This window comes from Artibeus jamaicensis, unplaced genomic scaffold, assembly GCF_021234435.1.
Source record: "Artibeus jamaicensis isolate MK-2021 breed Jamaican fruit bat unplaced genomic scaffold, CSHL_Jam_final contig_1410, whole genome shotgun sequence".
NCBI classification, from domain to species: Eukaryota; Metazoa; Chordata; class Mammalia; order Chiroptera; family Phyllostomidae; genus Artibeus; species Artibeus jamaicensis.
The window spans coordinates 68024-89604 of NW_026521281.1; the positions used below are offsets into that span (position 1 = coordinate 68024).

The window sequence follows — 21581 nt, forward strand, 5'->3', positions numbered from 1 at the left end:
CTCCTTTCCTCCCTCTTCCTCCAAGCCTCCCTCCCTCCTCCCTCCTCCGCCCGCCCCTGAGGCAGGGACCGTGCAAATCGAGGAGAGGGGGGACGGACAGTCAGGATGGGGTCCAGCTTAGAGCCCTGGGCTCCCAGCTGATGCTCTATCCAGTGTGAGTGTCCCAGCATCTTGGGACCTGGATTGGTGTGAGCTGGGGTGGTTCCCAGTCCAGGAAGGTCCCTTCGGCACACCCGTGGTGCCCCCATTTTGCATCAGGACCCCCCCCTCGGATGCTCTGAACCACCCTCCTCAACCCGGATCTAAAACCCGGGACACAGCTATCAGGCCAGCCTCTGTCTCCACCCCACCCCCTCTTTCTGGCGTCCATCCCCTCCCCAACACCACCTCTGCTGCTGCCTCTGGCTTGGACCGGCACTTCTTCCCCATCCCCGCCAGGCCTAGGGTGCGTGGTGAGCCTGGATGAGAGCCCCCTCAAACTGGGGCTCTCCCAGGCCATAGCCTGGGTGCTCCCAGGGAGGAGCCCCGGACCCTGAGCATCTGCTAGAGGCTTGGCAGAGGCCCCGCAGGGACCGTGTCTTCTGAGGACAAAAGGCGGCGGCCAGCAGGCAGACAGGGGGGGACGGGGAGGGGGGAGAGACCAGCAGCCAGGCGGGCAGACGGGTAGCAGGGGCCAGCGCTGGCCCCCCTCCCAGCTTGGCGGTGGCATGAAGATGGGGGTGGGAGTGTGTAGTGGGGGAAGCACCTGCCTGGACCCCCACCTGCCATTCAGCTGGGCACCCCGAGGCTGTGTGCTGCCCATCTGGTGTTCCCCAACACCCCCACCCCTGCCCAGTGCACCCCTCCCGTGCCTGCTTCCCCTGATGTCTGCGATTTAGACCAGCCCAGCTGTATCCACGGCAACAGAAGCAGGAGTGTCACAGGCGGCCAGATCACCGAGGGTCCCACAATGTGGCCTGCGCTGTGATTTATCCTTGGTGAGACGGCTTGAGCCCCCTCTCTGGATTCCAGGACCTCCCTGCTGAGAGAGCCCAGGTGAGTAGTCAGCATCCCTCCACGGAGGATGGGGGCTGGGACTTCTCTTCTGTCTTTCTCTATAGATTTCAGAGACTCCATCACTGCCATGCTCTCTCTTTCTCTGTCTGTCAGTCTCTCCGCTCCATCACAAGGGCTACTTGGGCACCCAAGCCCGGAGAGTCCTCTAGCCATCCCCACCTTTCCCAATCCCAAATGTCCCATGAGAAAGGGAACCACCACCTGTTTCCCCAGCACAGGGTCTGTTTTTCTCATTACGGTTGCCTTTGAGCAAGAGGCTGTGTGAATATTTCCTTGTGTGCTAGCTGAGGAAGGCATGCCTGGGAGTCTGTCGTGTTCTCCTCACAATGCCTGCACCCGAGGCAGGCTCGGCCTCCTGCAGCTGCCTCCTCTCCCTCTCCCTCCTCCTCCACTCTCCTCCAGTTTCCTCGGCTTGCATGCAGCGCGTGTGTCTGTCTGTCTGTCTCTCTGTGAGTGTGACCAGGCAGGTGGGTAGACATGACAGAGAAGCTGCTCCTAGCCCAGACCACCCCCACCCCTTCTTTCCTTCTCCCCTCCCTCCCCTGTCTTTCCCCACAGGTAGCAGACTTTTGCTCACTCACCACTGAAGATATTGCTGTGATTCCAGGATAGGGTGAGGAAGCCACTGTAGGGCTGAAAGGAAGCTGAAGTGGGGGTGGGGAGCATTTCCAGGCCTTAGGCTGCCTGATGGCTCTGTCGAGACAAGGACCACACCACACATCACCCTGCAGAGGCCAGACACAGCATGGTTATGCCCACAATGTGGACCCCACCCTCTATCACAAGGCTGTCTCTCTGTGTTTCAGACACCATGTTGTGTCTGGGACCCCCAGGTCTTACAGCCTGTGCACAGTGGTCAGTGGTCTCTATGTGTGCAGGGACAAAAAGCCTGGTACATGGAGAACGTAGATTCTCCAGGGACACTTCCCCCAACTGCTAGCTCTTGCAACTTCAGTGGAAATGGGACACTTACTAAAACCTCAGTTTTCCTATCTGGCAGAGAGACTAGTGACCCTTCCATAATGGGTATGTGTAGTGACTAAATGAGTTGGTGCATAGAAATAAAGGATGTGTGCAGAAGTGGCCCTGAAGCAATGCCAGCAAAGCTCATGATCAATATTGTTGCTGATTATTCATGATTAATATTGTTAGTGATTATTTCTGGGAGGGACTGACCTCTCTTCTCCAAGGTCTTGGCGGAGATCTCGGGAGGGCAGCAGGTAGGCAAATGGCGGGGGCGGGGGGGGTGGAGTGAGTAGTGGAGGCAGGATCAGCTCTTGTTATAACTGCTTATTTGTAGGGAGTGATAAGTGGTGGCTGTGGGCAGAGCCTCCTGCCCCTACCAGACTCCAGGCTTCTTTCCTTGCACTTGCCCCTGTCACCCTGTCTGTGCACACACACACACACACACACACACACACACACACACACACACACAGACAGACTTGAGCCCCCCCCCCACCAGGTCCCGATTTAGCAGAGGCCTGGATTGCAGCCTGCAGTATTCCTGGCCCTGGTGATGTATGCGTCTCCCTGTTGAGGGGAGACTTGGCAAGAGTTTGGCCTGTGGTCAGTGGTTGGCAGGGCCTGTAGACAACGCCGAAGCTTCTAAGATAGCAGGGCTTTGGGTAGAGCTGGGGTGTGGCCCATAGAGCAGCCAGACATGTGAGGGACGGGTCCCAGGGAGTTGCTAACCTAGAGCCTGTGCTGGGGAAACCATAGGGTTTGCCGGCTGGTTTCCAGGTGTGGAGATGTGGTGAAGCACTGGGTAGTGGGTCAGTGGCTGGAAAGGGATCCCCAAGGCTGGGAAGGAGGAGAATAGAAAAAGATGGAGGTCCAGAAAACACCTTATGTAGGGACAGGGAGGGTTGGGACTTTGTGGTCTAGAGTAGGTTCTTCTGAAGAAGTATTTGGTGCAGAAGAGAAAGGATCCAGCCTGTGGTCCAGAGGCATCTGGCCCTCAGCATGGGTGTATATGTGCAAGTGAAAACATGTGGCTATGTGTGTAGTCTGGTTGTGTTTGTGTCTCGGTTCATGGGCACTGTGAATAGGTATGAGTTTGTGTGTGAGCAGGCTATGTGATAGTGTGTGCAAGTGTGTGGGTAGGCTTCTGTATGTGTATTGGGGAGTGGATATGACTTTGCATGTCTGTCTGGATGAGTAAATGGGCATATTTGATTCTGAGTCTAAGTGAGGGTGTTTCTCTGAGCCAATAAGCCTGTTGAATGTCTGGTTGTATGTGTGTGTGGCATCAATTTGTCTTTCAGTGTGCATGTGTGAGCGTAGGTGTGTGAGTTTGAGGATTTCAGAATGCCTGGCTATGCATGTCCAATTAGGTAAATGCCTACTTGTATCTGATTGTGCACATTTGTGTGCCCATGTGTGCATATGAGTATAGGCGCATTTAAATGGTGTGTTTGTGAGTATAGGGGCATGTGTGTAGGTCCATGAGTATATGCCAGGGTATGCATGTAAACATGCTTCATGTATGGGTGTGTCTGTCATGTGTATGTATGAGTAAGCATGTGTCTGAATGTCCATTTGGAATCTCCAGTATTTTTAGATAGATATATATATATATATATATATATATATATATATATATGTCTGTGAGTACATTTTGTCTGTAGACAGACTTAGGGGATCACATCTGATTGGGGAAATGTTAGTGTAGGTGGCCACACTAGTGGAAAGAGAACTAATTTTGTGGGTAAGGAAGAGTGTGTAAATACATGTTTTGTGCATGAAAATATATTTTTGCATATGCCTATGTGTGCACATTTGCTCATGTATATGAGTAGGGCTTGGGGAGGTGTATATCTGTATATATATGTACAAAAGCCTGTGTGCATAGGTGAACGAATGCATTTGTGTATATGTCTAATTTTTTGTGGATACACTGTTTGTGTGAGTGCATGTCTGATTATGGTATGCATGAATAAGTACATTTCATAATATTTGGTTACACATATCTCATGTTTTGTTTGAATTTCTAAGTGTGAGTGTGGCTATGTTAGTGACTGAATGTCTGGCTGTATGTGCATTTGAGTGAACATGTCTGTATGTTTCCTGTGTGTTCAGACACACCTAAGTGTGTATATATGAATATGCCTGTGTGGCTATCTGAAAGTACAGATATGTGAATGTGGCAGTTTGTGCAGTTCTAATTATGTGCATATATGTGTTGTGTTTATACACCATTGTTTGTCCTGGAATGTATGTTGTGGAACAGTGCAAATAAATATATGTGCATGCCACTGTTGGCCTATAAGTGATTCGTGTGTGTATGAGGACATCTCTGCATGTGTGTGTCTGTGATGGTGTTATAAATTCTCCTTGTGCAGATGTACAAGTATGTGAGAATATGTGACTGTTCTTCCATGTGTGCATGTGTGCAAACATGCCTTTGTGTCCAAGTGTAAATGAATCCTCTTTTATTTGCACACCTCTTATGTGGGCGTATGAACGTGTAGGAACATATATGGTGTGCACATCTCTGTGTGCGTGTGTTTTTAAGTACACTTATGTGTCTGCGTCTGATTGTATGCATAGAGTAATGAATGCTGTACAAGTCTGTGTGCATGTCAGTATGGTACAGGTGTACACACTCAGTTGTGTATATAAGTCTATGTGTTTAGAATGTCTGTTATGTGAATACATCATATCATTGACAAACATGTACACATCTCGGCATTTATATGTGTGAGTATACCCATGTGTGAATAAGTGAGACTATGTTTATGTGCTCAAGTCTTGGGGTGTGTGTGTGTATACATTTGGGAGCTCACTTCGGTGTGTCATGTTTATTCATTGTCTCGTTGGGTATGATATAGAGTCTGCCTGTCTGTGGCCATGTGTAAGTACACCTGTATTTGTGAATGAATGTTTGTCTTTGATGGGCATTATTATGTCTTGTGAATGTCTACCATGCATGTATGTCTATGTTTGAGAGTAAATGGATGTGTACATGTGAAATCAAGTGCAGTGTGAGTGTGCATTGTTGTAAGTGTATCTATGTGTAGGGATGAGTGTAGGTATTTGTGCATGTCCTTCTCTGATGGTATGTGTGTGAGAGAGAGATACTTGGCCTTGAGCCTGTGCCTATAATCTCTATCACTAAGGGGGTGATAAGGCAGGATACTTAGAAGTCTATGTGATATTCTGTGTATCCCAGCATGTATTTATGTACTTGTCTGAGAGTCAGTGGCATTCTGCTAAACCATATCTGGTTCTAAGTGTGTAGACATCCCACAGAATGGCAAACTATAACACCTGAGCAATCCATGACCCCCTTCTGGGGCCTCTCTGGCCTTGACTACATGTTTTAATGAATGATCTGGGGATAATTCCTGTTATCATTCACACCCAAGAAGTAGGACCCAATCATGACTGATGTCCTACCAGGGAATGGGGCCAGTGACCTCTTCAGAAGAGGATTTCTTGAAACACAAAGATCTCTTTCTATCACCCCACCATCAAAGGCCCAGGACAAAGGGTCATGGTGTATGGTGTCTGGGGTTGTAAATGATTTTCACAGACAGTACCCAAATTATGCCACCCAGGCAGAAATTTTGATGTGAATGTACATGTATAAGTGAAGGTCTATCTGGAGAGAGCAGGAAAAGAGAGGGAGAGGAAAAGTGTCTGGATTGTGCATATGTAAGAGAGAACCTTGGTGTTTCTGGGTAGAGCATGTATGTGAGACATTTGGGTATACAGGTATACCCTGCTTTCCAGAAGTTCTCATTAACCCATTTCCCTTTCACGAAAGGCCTACATTAGTAAGGTAATGTGGGGTTTTTTTTGTCATAAAAGCAAAGTGACATAACACAAACTTTGAGACAGCGGGGGATATTCTTCACTTTACACCGTTTGGGCTTATGAAAGTTTTCATAGGGATGCTCTGCATTTGAATAGTGGGGAAACCTCTATTTGGGAAGGATGAGTGTGAATGTGGATGTATGTAAATGTGTTTGTGAAGTAGTACTATGAGAACATCAGCCTTTTTGGGTGGAGGATGGCATGAATAAGATTGGGTGTGGCTGTGTGGGACTATGTGTGAGGACACATACATATTTGTGCCCTATGTGAGTATGGGTGTATCTGGATGATATGAGAGGCAGTAGGTGGTAGCTGGATGTTGTGTGTGTTTGATAATGTGCATGTATCTGTGTTATCCATGTAAGAGAGGGCATGGGTGTTTCTGGGTAGAATATGTGTATGAGAGAGTATGGGTGTGGGGGGCATTCAAGTGTGAGCGTATCTGGGTGGTGTGTAGGTGGGTGAACGCATACGTGTATCTAGGTCATGGAAGTGTGTGATGGAGTGTATCTAGATGGTGTGTGTGTGTGTGTGTGTGTGTGTGTGTGTACATGTATCAGAAAGAGAATTGAGGCACATCTTGGTGAAGGCAGGGGTGTATATGAGTATGTATATAATTGGAGGGTACTGCGGGTAGTGTATGGGGGTGTATTGAGAGAGTACTCATGTGGTGTATCTGCATTGTGTGTATGGACTGTGAGTATCCTAAATGATGGTGATTAAGAGACAGGGGGGATCTGGATTGTGTGTATGTATAAGAGAGAGTAGGTATTTCTGAGTGTAGTGAGGGTATGAAAGCACAGATGTGTCTGGTGGGAGGAGTGTGTAAGTGTATATGGATGATGGAGTGTGTTTGGGTTTAATTGGGTTGGAGAGTGAGTGTGAGTGTATTGGAGTGTGAGTGGCTGCATCTTGGATGATGTGTGCACAAGGTATGTATGTATCTAAATGGTGTGGGGGGGGTACATCTGGGCTGTACGTGAGACAGTATGTGTGTATATTTTGGATGGAATGTCTTTCAATGTGAGTGTACCTGGGCAATGGATGGTTGAGAGCACAGGGGTATTTGGGTAGCAGAGTGTGTCCTAAGGTATATCTGGATGGTGTGTCATGAGAGCTTCAGTTTTGTATCTGGGTATGTATGTACTTGGGTGTGTATTTGAGTGTGTGTATAACTGGATGGGATGTGTGAAAGAGACTTTGGGGGTATGTCTGGGTGGTATGTGTATGTTTGGAGTGTGAGCACATCCAGGTGGTGTGGAAGGGTTGAGAGCATTGGCTGTATCTGGTCAGTGCAGTGACTGGGCAGGTGCACCTGCATGGCATGTGTGAGAGTTAGGTACACCTCTGTGGCATGGATGTGTGAACGCAGATGCATCTAGATGGTAGTAGAGTATATTTAGATGATGTGTGTTTGGGTGAGTATATCTAAATGATCCCTATGGGACGAATCTGGATGGTGTATGTGTGAGAGGGTGGATGGATCTGGGTAGGGCCATGTGGCTGGAGCTGTGTTTGGGGTGTGTATGTGTATGAGACAGACAGACAAAGAGAAAGAAATTAACAGAGAAAGTGTGGGTGTATGTGGATAGGATTTGTGCGTGAATGGGTATCTCTGGGTTATATGTAGGTACATATCTGTGTGGATGTATTTGGGTTAGGAATTTGTGAGTGTGAGCATCTGGGTGGGGCGTGTGCAAGTGTAGTGTCATTTTGGGTATGTCTTGATACTGTGTGAGGGAGACTGTAGGCGTGCTTTGGTCGGATATGAGGGCTCTGGGTTGGGAGGGTGAGTTTGTATCTAAATGTATGTGAGAGTGTGGGTGTACTGAATTGGAGTTCACATAAGCGTGGCTGCATCTGGGTGGACTGCCTGTAAGGGTAGGTGTATTTGAGGTGTGTGTGTATAAGGATGGGTGTGTTTAGATGTGACATGTGTGAGAGAGTGTGGCTGTATCAGTACTGAATATGTGTGTGTAAGTGGATGTATCTGAATAGTGTGTGAGAGAAAGAGAATGTGCACCTATCTGGGTCAGGTGTATGAGAGTGGGTCTATCTAAGGAGCATATGTGGGGTTCTCTCTGGATGGTGTATGAAAGAGATAGGATTATCTGGGTGTATTTGAAAGAGAGAGAGTATAGGTGAATCTGTGCAGGGTGTGTGAGCATGAGTATATCTGGGTGGGGGTGCATGCATGTAAGCATATCTGCTTAGTGTGTATGAGTGTCTTGTGTATTAGGGGGCTGAGTATACCTGAGAATGTGGGCATATCTGTACACGAGTGTGGACTTATCTGGATGGTGTGTAGGTGGTGTACCTGGATTTTTTCTGTTTGATAATGTGGAGGTGTCTGGGTGTGTCCGATTGTGACTTTGTGTATGAATATCTATATGATCTTTCCTGTGGCATATATACCTGTGCTGGAGTGTTTGCGAGCACATCCATGCATATGTGCATGTGTGTGACTGTCTGTACCTGAGTATGTCAACATATGAGTTGTGAATGCATGTGCTTGTGCTAGAATAGTGCATATCTGTATATGTGCATGAGGTAAATGTATTTCTATATGTGAGTAAGTTGGATCTGTAAGGTTTCTGGAGCCAAACTTAGGGGTTCGATTCCTAGTTCTCCCATTTATTACCTGCATGCCTTTGCACAAGTCAAGTAACCTCAATTAAGTTCCAGTTTCTTATTCTTTTTTAAGGTTTTATTTATTTTTTAGGGAGGGGGAAGGGAGAGAGGAAGAGAGGGAGAGAAACATCAATGTGTGGTTGCCTCTCATGTGGCCCCCCACTGGGGACCTGGCCTGCAATTCAGGGAATTGACTGGGAATTGAACCAGCAACCCTTTGGTTCACAGCCCACGCTCAATCTTCTGAGCTACACCAGCCAGGGCCAGTTTCTTATTCTTAAGTGAGGGTACTAATACAACCTATCTCAGAGGGTCAGGATTGAATGAGTTTATATTTGAAAAGTATTAAGGACAATACCTGGCTCATAATCGGTTCTCTGTGCTATAAGGTGTTATCCAGCGCTATAACTATTACATGTGCTGATGTGTAAGTAACATTATGTGTCTACCTGCAAGTAAATGGGGTTGTTTCCATGCGCATATTTGCTGTATCTGTATATATGTGAGTGTATGACAGAATTAACAGATCCTGTGTGTATATGAGAGTATGCCTGTACATAAAACTTGGCTTGTACTTTTATGTGTTCCCAGTATGTTATAAAACCATAGGTGTATGAGGAAGGATGTGTATGTAGGAGGTTGATGGAGGGCATTTGGTCCTGAGTGTGTATTTCCTAGTGCACAGACATCTGGTTCTATGATTACACACACCTGTATCTGTGGTAGGATTGTGTCATGTGTCATACCTGCATTTCTGGTATGTCTGCATATGTATGTGTGCATGTGTAAGAGTGTGTTTTTTATTGTTGTTCAAGTACAGTTGTCTCCATTTACCCCCTCACTACTCCCCCTGCCCTGCCCACCCCTACCTCCCACCCTTGATCCTACCCCCTTTTGGCTTTGTCCATGGGTCCTTTATACATGTTCCTTGATGGCCCTTCCCCTATTTTCCCCCTTTATCCCACTTCCCCCTCCCCTCTGTTTACTGTCAGTTCTTTATTTGGATGTCTCTAGTTCTATTTGCGTGCTTATTTGTTTTGTTGATTAGGTTCTAGTTAAAGGTGAGATCATATGGTATTTGTCCCTCACCACCTGCCTTATTTCACTTAGCATAATGCTCTCTAGATCCATTCATGCTGTTGTGAAGGCTAGGAGCTGCTTCTTTCTTTCTTTCTGCTGCATAAAATTCCATTGTGTAAATGTTCCATAGTTTTTGGATCCATTCATTTAGTGACGGGCACTTAGGTTGCTTCCAACTCTTGGCTATTGCAAATTGTGCTGCTATGAACATTGGGGTGCATAGGTTCTTTTGGATTGGTGTTTCAGGGTATAATCCCAGCAGTGGAATTGCTGGGTCAAAAAGCAGATCCATTTTTAGTTTTCTTAGGAAATTCCATACTGTTGTACACAGTGGTTGCCCCAGTCTGCATCCTTACTTAGAGTGCAGTAGGGTTCCCTTTTCTCCACAACCTTGCCAGCACTTGTTTGTGGAAGAGTATGTTTTCGAAGATGTAAATAGGTTTGCAGTGGTCTGGATGTAAATGTGTGCTTGTGAATCTCTGTCGCGAGTATCTGTAAATGTAACAATGTTGGTATCCACATTTATATGTGACTATGTAGGTGGATGTGTGTGTAACTGATTTATGCTTATCTGGCCATGTACTAGGATATGCGTATCTGTGTTGTGTGAGTGTATGTGTAGGTGTGAAAAGGTGTGTGCATTGGAAGGCTGTGCCTATCTGGGTTTGTAAGCATCGGTGGCTATGTGGATGTGAATGCATGAGTCTACACTGCTCCACATGCCTAGCTGCCTCTGTGTGTGTAGCAGTGAGCCTGAGTGATGTGCCCGTATGTGCAAGCATGCCTGTACTGTGTGTATATGTGCAAAGGCAGATTTATATACTGTGTGTGTATGCATGTGTGGGAGGGCAGGGTTTGTATAAGATAGTGGGTTTTCATCTCTTAGTGCAAGAGCCTAGGGTGGAGAAAGGCCTGGGTCTCTAAAACGTGAGAACTTGCTTGTGTCTGACTGTCAGTTGTGTGCATTCCTGATTGTGTCTGACAGCGTGTAGGTCCGTATGATTTGGTGTGTAGGTGTGTATGTCTGCAGGTGTCCATGTGAATGGTGAATGTGTCTCTGCCTAGGCCTGTATTTCTGTAGGAGGGTGCCTGTGTGTGCTTTGTATATCTTGTAATTTGCTGGTAGGTGGGCACCTACACACATGCCTGTTTCTGTATAGAAGAGGAGTGTGTTTATGTGTGTATGTGACAAGTGCACTTGGTTGCACTTATCAGCTGATGTAAGTCTGAATGTTGAATGCAAATGCAAATCTCCATGTATATATGTCCCTGTGTGCATGTATCTGTCTGTATGTGCTAGTGTGTCTATGCAATGTGACTGGATGTGAATGTGTTAGGGCATTCGTAGCCTGGCGCACAGAGAACGTGAAATATGTATATGGCACACTGGAGTAAACTGAAAGGGATTTAGAGGTACTGGAGTTTGATGAAAAGAAATTCCTTATATTTTCTTTATATTATGCAAATTGGTAGAAAAATAAACATGCAAAGTTTTAGGAGAGTTATAAAACTTATATATAACTTTCAAATGAAATTTTTCATAATACGCTTGAGTTCACTTCTGGAGCTATAACTTTTTTACTCTCTCATGCAAATTTCTAATGGTCCACATCGATGCCCACTCCTGAGACTTTGGTCCTGACTGTCTTGATTTATTTTATGGTCATTTAATTCATTTATGGTCATTTTCATCATGATTTGGTAAAACATTTGGTGCTGAGCATAGATCTTCTATCAAGTTATTGTTAGAAGGTTTGGTTTAAAAAAACAACAAATGAAGCAAATATTGGATTGGCCAAAAAGTTTGATTGTTTTTTTCATAAGATGGCTCTAGTAGCACTTAGTTGTCTTTCACTTTATTTAAAACAACTTTGTTGGATTGTATGGTGATAGCTGTCATATTGGTGTGCATTTTGTAAAAAGATTTTACTTATTTTTAGAGAGATGGAAAGGGAGGGAGGAAGAAAGGAAGAGAAGCATCAATGCGTGGTTGCCTCTCACATACTCCTAAATGGGGACCTGGTCCACAACCCAGGCATGTGCCCTGACTGTGAATTGAACCAGCAACCCTTTGGTTCACAGGCTGACACTTAATCCACTGAGCCACACCAGGCAGGGCATCGGCAAGCAATTTTTAAAAAAACATCAAAATTGGTGAATTTTGGTGTAGCCATTTTAATATTGAAGATGGAAGAAAATCTTCAGCATTTTTGGCATATTATTCTTTATTATTTGAAGAAAGGTAAAAACTCAAGTGAGATGCAAAAAAAAATATTTGTGCAATGTATGGAGAACGTGCTGTGAATGATAGAATATGTCACTAGTGATGTGTGAAGTTTCATGCTGGAGATTTCTTGCCGAACGATGCTCCATGGTCAGGTAGACTAGTTGAAGTTGATGGTGACTGAATTGGGATATTAATTGAAAACAATCAACGTTATACTACATGGGAGAGAGCCGACATACTCAAAAGATCCAAATCAATAAAGTTATTGGTGAAAATGAAAAAATGTGCCTTTTATTTTATGGAATAAAATGATATGGACTTTTTGGCCAAACCAATAGCTATCAGTTTTGACATGGATATAAACTTCCATCGTGGCCTGCCACTTCTTTATCTTGAAAGGCATGTTGTTGAAGGTAAGATCATTCCATGAAGGATGTTCGGGCACAATTTGCTCCAATGTCCTCGATAATTAGCTTGAGCGTATGAAATATAGCTGCAAAGCTCACCTCAAAAGCATGAGTTTTGGAGCCCTCAAATACCATTTGGGTTCTCTGGAGCATCAGATGCAGTTTCTAGTGTTAAATATGGCTAGCGCTTCCACATCATACCAACCTTTCTAAACCAATGGAATAACTGTTCATGCCTCTCCTTTTCAGCTCCCTTTTTTAACTCACTTGTTCTTGCCATGGCCATGCAAAGACCCAGGTTTTATGCCCAAAATAGCTACATGATTTCTTCTATCTCTTGGTAGTCACCATCAACAGGAAACTGCTTACATAAGTAGGTGGCAGTGAATGAATGGTCAAAGAGTATTTTTTCGATTGGTTAAAACTCCTTTCTTCTCAATAAGCAGAACTTGATAATTCATAGTCTTTGAATTTTGGGTTTCCAAGGTAGAATGGTTCTTTAAATCTAATGCCTTTTTCTTTTATTTCAGTTAAATGTGGTGTTTTAATTTTTTTGTAACAAATGCTCATGAATTTTGAACCCAACAGAAAATTTCCATTTTGAATATTTCAAAATAATGATGAAGCTTTTCCCCTAAGTACACACATACATTGCTGTACTCATCTTAATACGTCTTTTTTTAGTACTCAACTTTGAATGCCAACTAAATATCACCAAGGGAGCCATACTTGACCTCATTTCTTTTAAGTTGAAGTTTGGCTTCAAATCCATAAAACTTGTCAGAATACCCTTATGATATTTTTGAGTGACTTTAAAAATTTGTATGCAATTTTATTCATGTGCTCGAAGAGCCATTTTTTTGAAACTAGTAAGCATCAAATCTGGGAAGTGAAAATCAGTCACAAAGAAATGCTGAAATTTTTCTTTTAGCTCTGAAATCTTTTACAAAATCTTTACACGCTTAGGTTTAAAATAATAGAGAATGGTGTACTGATCCCAATGCTTCACAGAAAATTGACATGCCGGTGCGTAGTGCTTTGAATTTAATTAAATTCACCCAGGATCATTAACTGTGGAGATTAGACCTACAGGCAAGCTTTTATAAGGTAAGGGCCCCTCAGTGAATGAATCTTGGTATTTTTCAGAACAAATTCCAGATGTAAACTTCCTGTCATCACAACAGCAGCATCAGTCCATAGACTTAGGCAGAGTTTCCACAATATTTCAAAATATTCATGTATCACTTTGAACATTTCAATCTTAGTTTATTTTGGTGCTTCTTGCATTTATTTTCAGGACTTCTGACTAATCCTATGAACCAAGCAAGTTAATTAACATTCAGACATGCATCAATAAAAAATGAAAACTGTGATTCAACAGTCTTCTGGGTTAATGTTATCTTGATGTCCTTTGACCTGTTCACACTGTCTCCTAGTAGTGGTCATTGAAAGTGGCCCCTCTTTTATTCTTTCTACCTCATTGTTTTCAATGATAGTGTAGACAGTTTCCTGGCAGACTGCTAACATGTGGGATTCTACCTGGAGGGGCATCTTGCTTGTTAATTGTGTAGTCCTGTTACTATCTGGTTGAGCTCTGTCTAAGAATGTTCTAACCCATCTTGGAAATGAGCCTGGTTTCTTAATTTGCATTTCCAGTTGCTTTAAAAAGTCCAAGTCTTTCTCTGTGTGATAGTGTTCTGTGGTCAGCTGAGCAACATGCCCTACTGGGAAATGAGTTCCCCATGGTAACTTTCCCACACAAATCAGATATTTAGGCTGAGGAAGAAAGGACTAATTTGGCAGCTAACTCCAAATTTGAGGCAATCTTCACTAAATTGCTTAATTAGGGGCATTCTAGATTTGGGGGGGGGGAACAGGAAAGTATTGTTTGTCTTATGAGTTTCCTGATTTTGAAGCTTTAATCAAAAAGTCCATAATGATGGAGAAAATATCTTAAAAATTAAATATACTTGAATATAACATATTGAAGAGGTCTGCAAACTCTTGTGACTTCTGAAAACAGTTTTTAAATAAACAAATTTTAGGTCTTCTGCATTCTTAAGAAAGCAGCACTCTGAAACAGACATAAAAGGCTAGCTTCTCTTTCAATGAGTCGATTGAATTCAACTACAGTCAGCCTTCATCCATTTATTGACAAATATTTTTACCCAAGATCAAAAGATAATGAATAGTTATGAAATCCCACCAAGAATCAGACTTGGCTAATTGTTAATATTAAAAGCTAGTAGCAAATAAATCAATAAATAATATAAGGAATAACAAAAATGACATTATTGTAATGTTTGAAAGTGTTCTTGTCTTTTAGAAATACTTTCTGGAATGCTTATGTTTGAAATGGTATAACAGATATGCTTCAGAATATTCTAGAAGTGGGGGAAGTATGTGAGGTTATAGGTGAAGTAAGACCCTATGAGTTGATCACTAGTGAATCTGGGCAATAGACGCACTGAGGTTCATTACAGGATTCTTTCTACCTTTTTTCTGTTTCAAATGTTCTAGAAAACAGTTTCTTTTTTAAAGCAGCAACAATCAGAGAAATAAACAAACTAATTGCATTCCTCTAAGGAACACCTCATACCATATGAGAGTAACAACAGCAACAATCATAAAGCCCTTATATTTGTGTAAGAAAAAACATTGTGGGAAAATAAGAATGAGATCAAATTAAAAGAAAAACAAACATCATACACTTATAAGGAAAAAAAAAAACCCTCACTGATGATGAATGAGTGGCAATCAAAAGAATAATCAGAAAACAATCTGGGATGTTTCAACAGGAAGAGACCCAAATATTTACAACCTCTCTTTTCACACAGCCCCCCTAGAGCCCCATCTTTCTCTAGCCTCCTGCTGTGGCAGGTGCCCACCAGCTGGGCAGCTCTGCTAATGTTTTCCACCTGTGTGTGCAGGCTTTGGCTGGTCTCTACACATACACAGGGCTGTCTCTTGGTGTATACCTATTGCAGGATGTATATATCATGTAAGCGTATCTATGTGTTGTGAACAAGTTTGTGTCAACACATCTGTGAGTGTCTGTATACATGGGCAGTCTTTCTCTGTGTTTGTGTATATGTCTATAGCAAAGTTCAAGTACGTGTGAGCATGCTGGCCTATTTAAGTGACTTTGAATCTGAATGTTAATGTATTTAACAGTGTTTGTATAAGTGATGCTATAGGTATGCCACTGTTTATATACATGTATTGCAAGAGCTCATCTGAATATGTGAGAGGATCTAAATCAGGTATAATGACACAAAGGGGATATGAGTCTATGTGTAAGTAACAGTGAGTAGGTTTGCAGGTGTGAATCTATCAGGATTTGAGAGTTCACAAGTGTGTGTTAGGGTGTTATAATTGTGGGTTTATGAACTATTGTACATGTATATGTGTGAGTGTATCTGCCTGTCTGTGTATGTAATTCTCAGCCCTCGCATACCTAAGACCCTCTTTCATGGAATGGATTTTGTAATGCCCCCTTACTATCTGGACACAAAGATCTTAAATAATATAAGCTCTCTGCACATATAATTTCAAAAGAAAATCCACATAGTATTTTACACAATAGCCACATTGTAGTCACTCTTACAAAGAAATAAAAAATAAAATGCAAGTGATTTAGAAGAAAATAACTTGTATTTCAAACATAAATGTTTGGTCATGACACTCCCCAGGAGGTTCAGTGAAGTCTCTGGAGCCGTGTAACACAATGAGTACACACGGGCTAAGGAGAAGGGGAAAATCAGAAGCAGCCCCCATGCAGGAAGTGCAGAAAGGTCCAGGGCTGAGATTTTTCTGAAATAGTGAACAGCTCAAGGAAAGTGTGCCACAAAACAAAGCAAAGACTCCTGTGGACTTAACAGCCACATTCCTGTATAATTCGGGGTACAGTAAGTCCTCACTTCATGTCGTCAATAGGTTCTTGAAACTGCAGCAAAACGATGTATAACGAAACCAGCTTTACCATAGGCTAATTGATACAAACAAGTTAAGTTCCTATGGTATCTCATCAAAGTTATAACCAAACGACATTGAATAAAATGTTATCAAGGACCTACTGTACATGAAAAGCAGGAGGGAAATTGTGTTTATCTATGAAACAGAGGTAGATTTTAGGTTATTCATTACAAGTCCGAAGTCCTAGGGAATGCGGGACATGTTGGCTGTGTGGGACTGCCCCGCACATCACTGGATCGCCAGTATCCTCACCCTGGGCCCTTAAATGTTAGAAAGACACCCTGTACTCCAGCTATGTGACAACCAAAAATGCACCTACCAATTTCCAAAATGTCCCGTAGGGGGCAGTAATGCCTTTATTGAGGACGAAGCACTGGCAGTTAGGCAGGGTATGTGGTATACCTTTCGTGTGCGTGCATGTGCAGGCATGTCACTCACACTCCACACAGTGTCCCTGTGTGTGAGCTGGTTGCGCTCCACCGGTGCCGTTGCTGTAGGCTGTGAGTGTGTAGGTGTCTGTGTCTAAGGCATCTGGGACCCAGGCTGTGCTGCCAGTCTGTGTTCAGAAGAACCCTCCTCCATTGTTTGTACAAGTGCCCCAGCTTTCCAGGCAATACCAGGGTTTCGTTTGCTGCATTTGTTTTTGTTTTCACCCGGACTGTGGGCTACGCACTATCCACCTTCTTGGTCTTAGTGTGTCTCTCTGTCTCCCTCTTTCTGTCTTTATCTATTTCTCCCTCTCTCTGCCTCTATCTCCATCCCCACCTCCATCTCTATTTCTCTAAGTCTTTCTCTCCTTCCTGGTATTATTCCTTCCCTTCAATCTATCTACTTCAATATCTACCTATCTATATCTCCTCCTGTCTCCCTCTCTCTGTCTCTATCTTTTTCTCTCCCTTCTCTGTCTCTCCCACTCTCTCAGTTTCTCTCTGTGTGTCTGTTTTCTCTCTCTCTCTTTTTCTCTTCTTCCCTTTTCTGTCCATTTCCATCTCTTTCTTTGTCTGTAAGGCTGTCTCCCTTTTGTATGTCTCTGTTCACCTCCCTCCCCCGCTCAATTTCTGTTTGTCTCTGTCTCTCTGGTCCTGTCTCTTTCTCTTCTCTGTTACTCTATGTGTCTCTTTGACTCTCTCTTACATTCACTTTCCCTCTGTCTCTAACTCTCACCCCTGTTTCGTCTCAAGGCTAAAGAGAGAGAGTGTGTGTGTGTGCACATTTACACATAGCCAGCTGTCTGTGGGCTGGTCCACAGTTCTGTGTGAGCTGTCAGACCTTCAGGGCCAGCTGAAAGGGGCTTTTCAGCCCCACTTCTCCGGAGCCCCTGTCCCAACACGTTCACGTGGCCCCTGGCACTGGCTCTGAGACTTCAGGGCACCGTCCAAAAGGCCTGGCCCCAGGTGGCTGTGGCAGGGCAGGCTGCATTGAGTTGCAAAACAGTGCAGACAGGAGACTTTTTCCTGGGACAGAGGCAGCTAGAAAGATACCCATTCAAGCCCTGCCTCCCCCGACCTCAAGTCCATCCCAGCCCCAACAGCAGTTCAGATCTTCTCCAGCTTCTGCAAGACCACCTTTCCTCTGGTACCTGCCCTGTTACCTTATCACGCCTCACACCCTCTCCCCCAGCCCACACACACCAGGATTCTTCCCGTTCCCTGCCAAGTGTTGCCTGTGCCCTCCCACTCATGCACTGCCCGGGCTGCTCTTTCAACAAATCCTTCCTGGATGCCTCCAGGCAGCCCTCCCTGAGCCACCAGCCTATTTAGTCCCAATCAATTGGTTAACAGCTCTGGACCGAGGGCCTGCCATGTGCTACGCGGAGCTCTTCTACAGGAGACTGCGTGAGTCTGTAAGCCCTGCCCTATGAAGCTTTTGTTCTCACAGGAAGAGGCAAGCAATAGAGCAAAATTTAAAAGTAAATTAATACAGTGAGTTAAAGGAGATAAGTTCTAGGAAAAGAAATGAAGCAGGGCAAAGGGCATGGATGTGCTATTATTTCTCACCTGGATTACTGCAGGAACCTCCTGAGTAGTCTCCCCATTTCCACATTTGCTCCCAAGGTCTGTACTCCTCACAGCAGCAAGTGGGATCCTATTCAGTCCTGAGTTATATCACATCTCGCCTCTGCTCGCAACCCCTCCCATGGCTCCCGTCTCACTCAGTGTAAAAGGGAGAATCCTTACCATGGCCTATGAGATCTGACCCTTGACACTTTCTGACCTCACCTCCCACCACTTTTCTCTCACTCTGTTCTACCCACTGTGGCCTCCTTGCACTTCTTCAAAGGTACCATGTCAGGTCCTGCCTCAGGGCCTTTGCTCTGACTGTTCCTCCCGCTTGGACTTCTCTGCTAGGTACCCACACGACTAACTCACCTCCTTCAGGTCTTTGCTCAGATGATGACTCCGTGAAGCCTTCCTTGTCCACCTCATCTAAAATTGCATCTCCCCACCCTTAACTTCCTATCCCCCTTTCCCCCTTTTTTTATTTTTAGAAACTTATCATCATCTGACCTACCATACATCACTTCATATGTATTGTCTTTATTATCTAGACTGTCAGCTCCACGGGGGCAGGGATCTTTGTCTGGTTCACAGCTGTATCCCCAGTGCCTGGCACAGTAGATATTCAGTAAATGGTTTGTCAATGAATGAGTGCGCACAAGCATACCTACATCTTTATATCCATACACTCTCCACCTCACTTAAAATAAAAAACCAAAGTCGTTGTCATAGCCCACAGCCCTAGAGGACCTGGCCCTGGACATCTCTGTGACCTTACCTTCTACCACAGTCCCCCTCACCTGCCCACTTCCAACCACACTGGTTTTCCCGCTGTTCCTTGAGCAGGCTAAACACATTCCTGATCAGGAGTAAAAAAAAAATTATTTCATGAGTGGCTACCAGCATGGAGAAAATAACATGAAATAGAGTAGAAACTAATGGGAGTATTAGACATAGACTCAGTACTAGTCTTTGAAACCTTTGACTCATCAGTGTTGCCTGTGTGTGTATGTGTACGAGGTTGTGATGTAAACTCTTATGATGGGTGGTGGTCAGAAAAGTTTGAAGAGCCCAACCTTAGGACTTCACACAAAGGGAAAGAAAAGAGCCACACAAGCATCTCTCCCCCACAGATCCGCCAATGGAGGAAACGGGTAACCAAAGACGTCTAGAGATACGACGTGCACTCACTCAGTGAGGAGAGAGTAGAAGCAGCAGTTGGCCACGGGCAGGGCCTGAGACCAGGCAGGGAGTAAGCAGGGGGCACGGGGGACAGTGGGCTTCACGGTCACACTAACACTGCCTTCTCTGTTTCTTCCTCACTTTTTAAATTTTCCATCTGTTTCTCCCTGTCTTTTTCTTGTTTCCCTTTCTCTCCTTCCTTCTCTCCCTCCTCGTCTCTCGTATCTCCCTGTCCCTCTCCTTCTACTGTCCCCCTCTCTCTCCTTCTTTTTCCCCTGTCCTTGTCTCTCCGGTTCTGTCTCTTTATCTCTTCCTACCCTTTTCCATCCCCTCCATTGCTGTCTCAATTTTTTTTTATCCATTTCTATCTCTGTCACCATTTGCTATCTCTTTGCTCTATCCTTTCTCGCTTTGTCTCTGTGCCTCTGTGTGTTTTTTCTTTCTGCCTCTCTCTTGCCCTCATCTCTCTGTCTCTATGTCTGTGTCTCCTCCACTACCCCTATTTGCAGGTGCGGCCCAGCAGGACAACTGATGGAGTCCCCCATCCAGTACCGGACTGGCTGACTCCACAGGGTTGGGAGCAGCCTCTGCCCCTCATTATGGCCAATACCACTGGAGAGCCCGAGGAGGTGAGCGGCGCACTGTCTCCGCCATCAGCATCAGCTTATGTAAAGCTGGTGCTGTTGGGACTGATCATGTGCGTGAGCCTGGCGGGCAACGCCATCTTGTCGCTGCTGGTGCTCAAGGAGCGTGCCCTGCACAAGGCTCCTTACTACTTTCTGCTGGACCTGTGCCTGGCCGACGGCATCCGCTCTGCCGTCTGCTTCCCCTTTGTACTGGCTTCTGTGCGCCATGGCTCCTCATGGACTTTCAGTGCACTCAGCTGCAAGATTGTGGCCTTTATGGCTGTGCTGTTTTGCTTCCATGCGGCCTTCATGCTGTTCTGCATCAGCGTCACCCGCTACATGGCCATCGCCCACCACCGCTTCTACGCCAAACGCATGACACTCTGGACATGTGCAGCCGTGATCTGCATGGCCTGGACCCTATCTGTGGCCATGGCCTTCCCGCCCGTCTTTGATGTTGGCACCTACAAGTTTATCCGCGAGGAGGACCAGTGCATCTTTGAGCATCGCTACTTCAAGGCCAATGACACACTAGGTTTCATGCTTATGTTGGCTGTGCTCATGGCAGCTACACATGCTGTCTATGGCAAACTGCTCCTCTTTGAGTATCGTCACCGCAAGATGAAGCCAGTGCAGATGGTGCCAGCCATCAGCCAGAACTGGACATTCCATGGTCCTGGGGCCACTGGCCAGGCTGCTGCCAACTGGATCGCTGGCTTTGGCCGTGGGCCCATGCCACCAACCCTGCTAGGTATACGGCAGAATGGGCATGCAGCCAGCCGGCGGCTGCTGGGCATGGACGAGGTCAAGGGTGAAAAGCAGCTGGGCCGCATGTTCTACGCGATCACACTGCTCTTCCTGCTCCTCTGGTCACCTTACATCGTGGCCTGCTACTGGCGAGTGTTTGTTAAAGCCTGCGCTGTGCCCCACCGTTACCTGGCCACCGCTGTTTGGATGAGCTTCGCCCAGGCTGCTGTCAACCCGATCGTCTGCTTCCTGCTCAACAAGGACCTCAAGAAGTGCCTGAGGACTCACGCCCCCTGCTGGGGCACAGGAGGTGCCCCAGCTCCCAGAGAACCCTACTGTGTCATGTGAAGCAGGCTGGTAGGCAGACAGACAGGGAGTAGGTCATGGCCACCATGATGGGGCCAACAGAAAGGGAGGGGTAGGGGCCCATACAGGAGCCTTTCTTTCTGAGCTCCAGCTCCAGCCCCTCAAACCACCCAGAATCTAGCACCTTTGCCAACACCTCCCCAGCTGGGGGGGCACTTGGGAAGGGGTGTTTCTAGTTCTAGGGCCTGTCTCTGCTGCCTCTTTTTCCACTTCTACAATCAATCAAAATCAATCTCTCTCTCTCTCTCTCTCTCTCTCTCTCTCTCTCTTTCTCTTTCTCCCTCCAATTCAGAAAAAGAAAACAAACTGAAAATGCAGGTTTTTCTACTAACAGCTGAGGAGTCAGGCTTTCTTGCTTTAATGTCTCTCCTTCTGACATTGTCCAGAATGGGGAAATTTATCCTGTAAAATAGACTTCCAGATCTCTTCTGGCCCCCTCTGCTCCCATGCACCCTCCCCTTCCAAG

The 21581-nt window shown here is 45.3% G+C and overlaps 1 protein-coding gene across 1 annotated transcript; it reads left to right on the forward strand.

The window, feature by feature from the left end:
- Nucleotides 1–363: 363 nt before the first annotated feature.
- Nucleotides 364–21377, forward strand: GPR173 (G protein-coupled receptor 173). Its single transcript, XM_037153731.2, has 3 exons — nucleotides 364–445; nucleotides 879–1035; nucleotides 19886–21377. The coding sequence occupies exon 3, from the start codon at nucleotides 19976–19978 to the stop codon at nucleotides 21095–21097; it is 1122 nt and encodes a 373-aa protein (XP_037009626.1). The 5' UTR covers nucleotides 364–445; nucleotides 879–1035; nucleotides 19886–19975; the 3' UTR covers nucleotides 21098–21377.
- Nucleotides 21378–21581: the final 204 nt, after the last annotated feature.

Bases quoted from the DNA above. Each gene is read 5' to 3' on its own strand.
- GPR173 (XM_037153731.2), top strand. From the start codon at position 19,976: ATGGCCAATACCACTGGAGAGCCCGAGGAGGTGAGCGGCGCACTGTCT.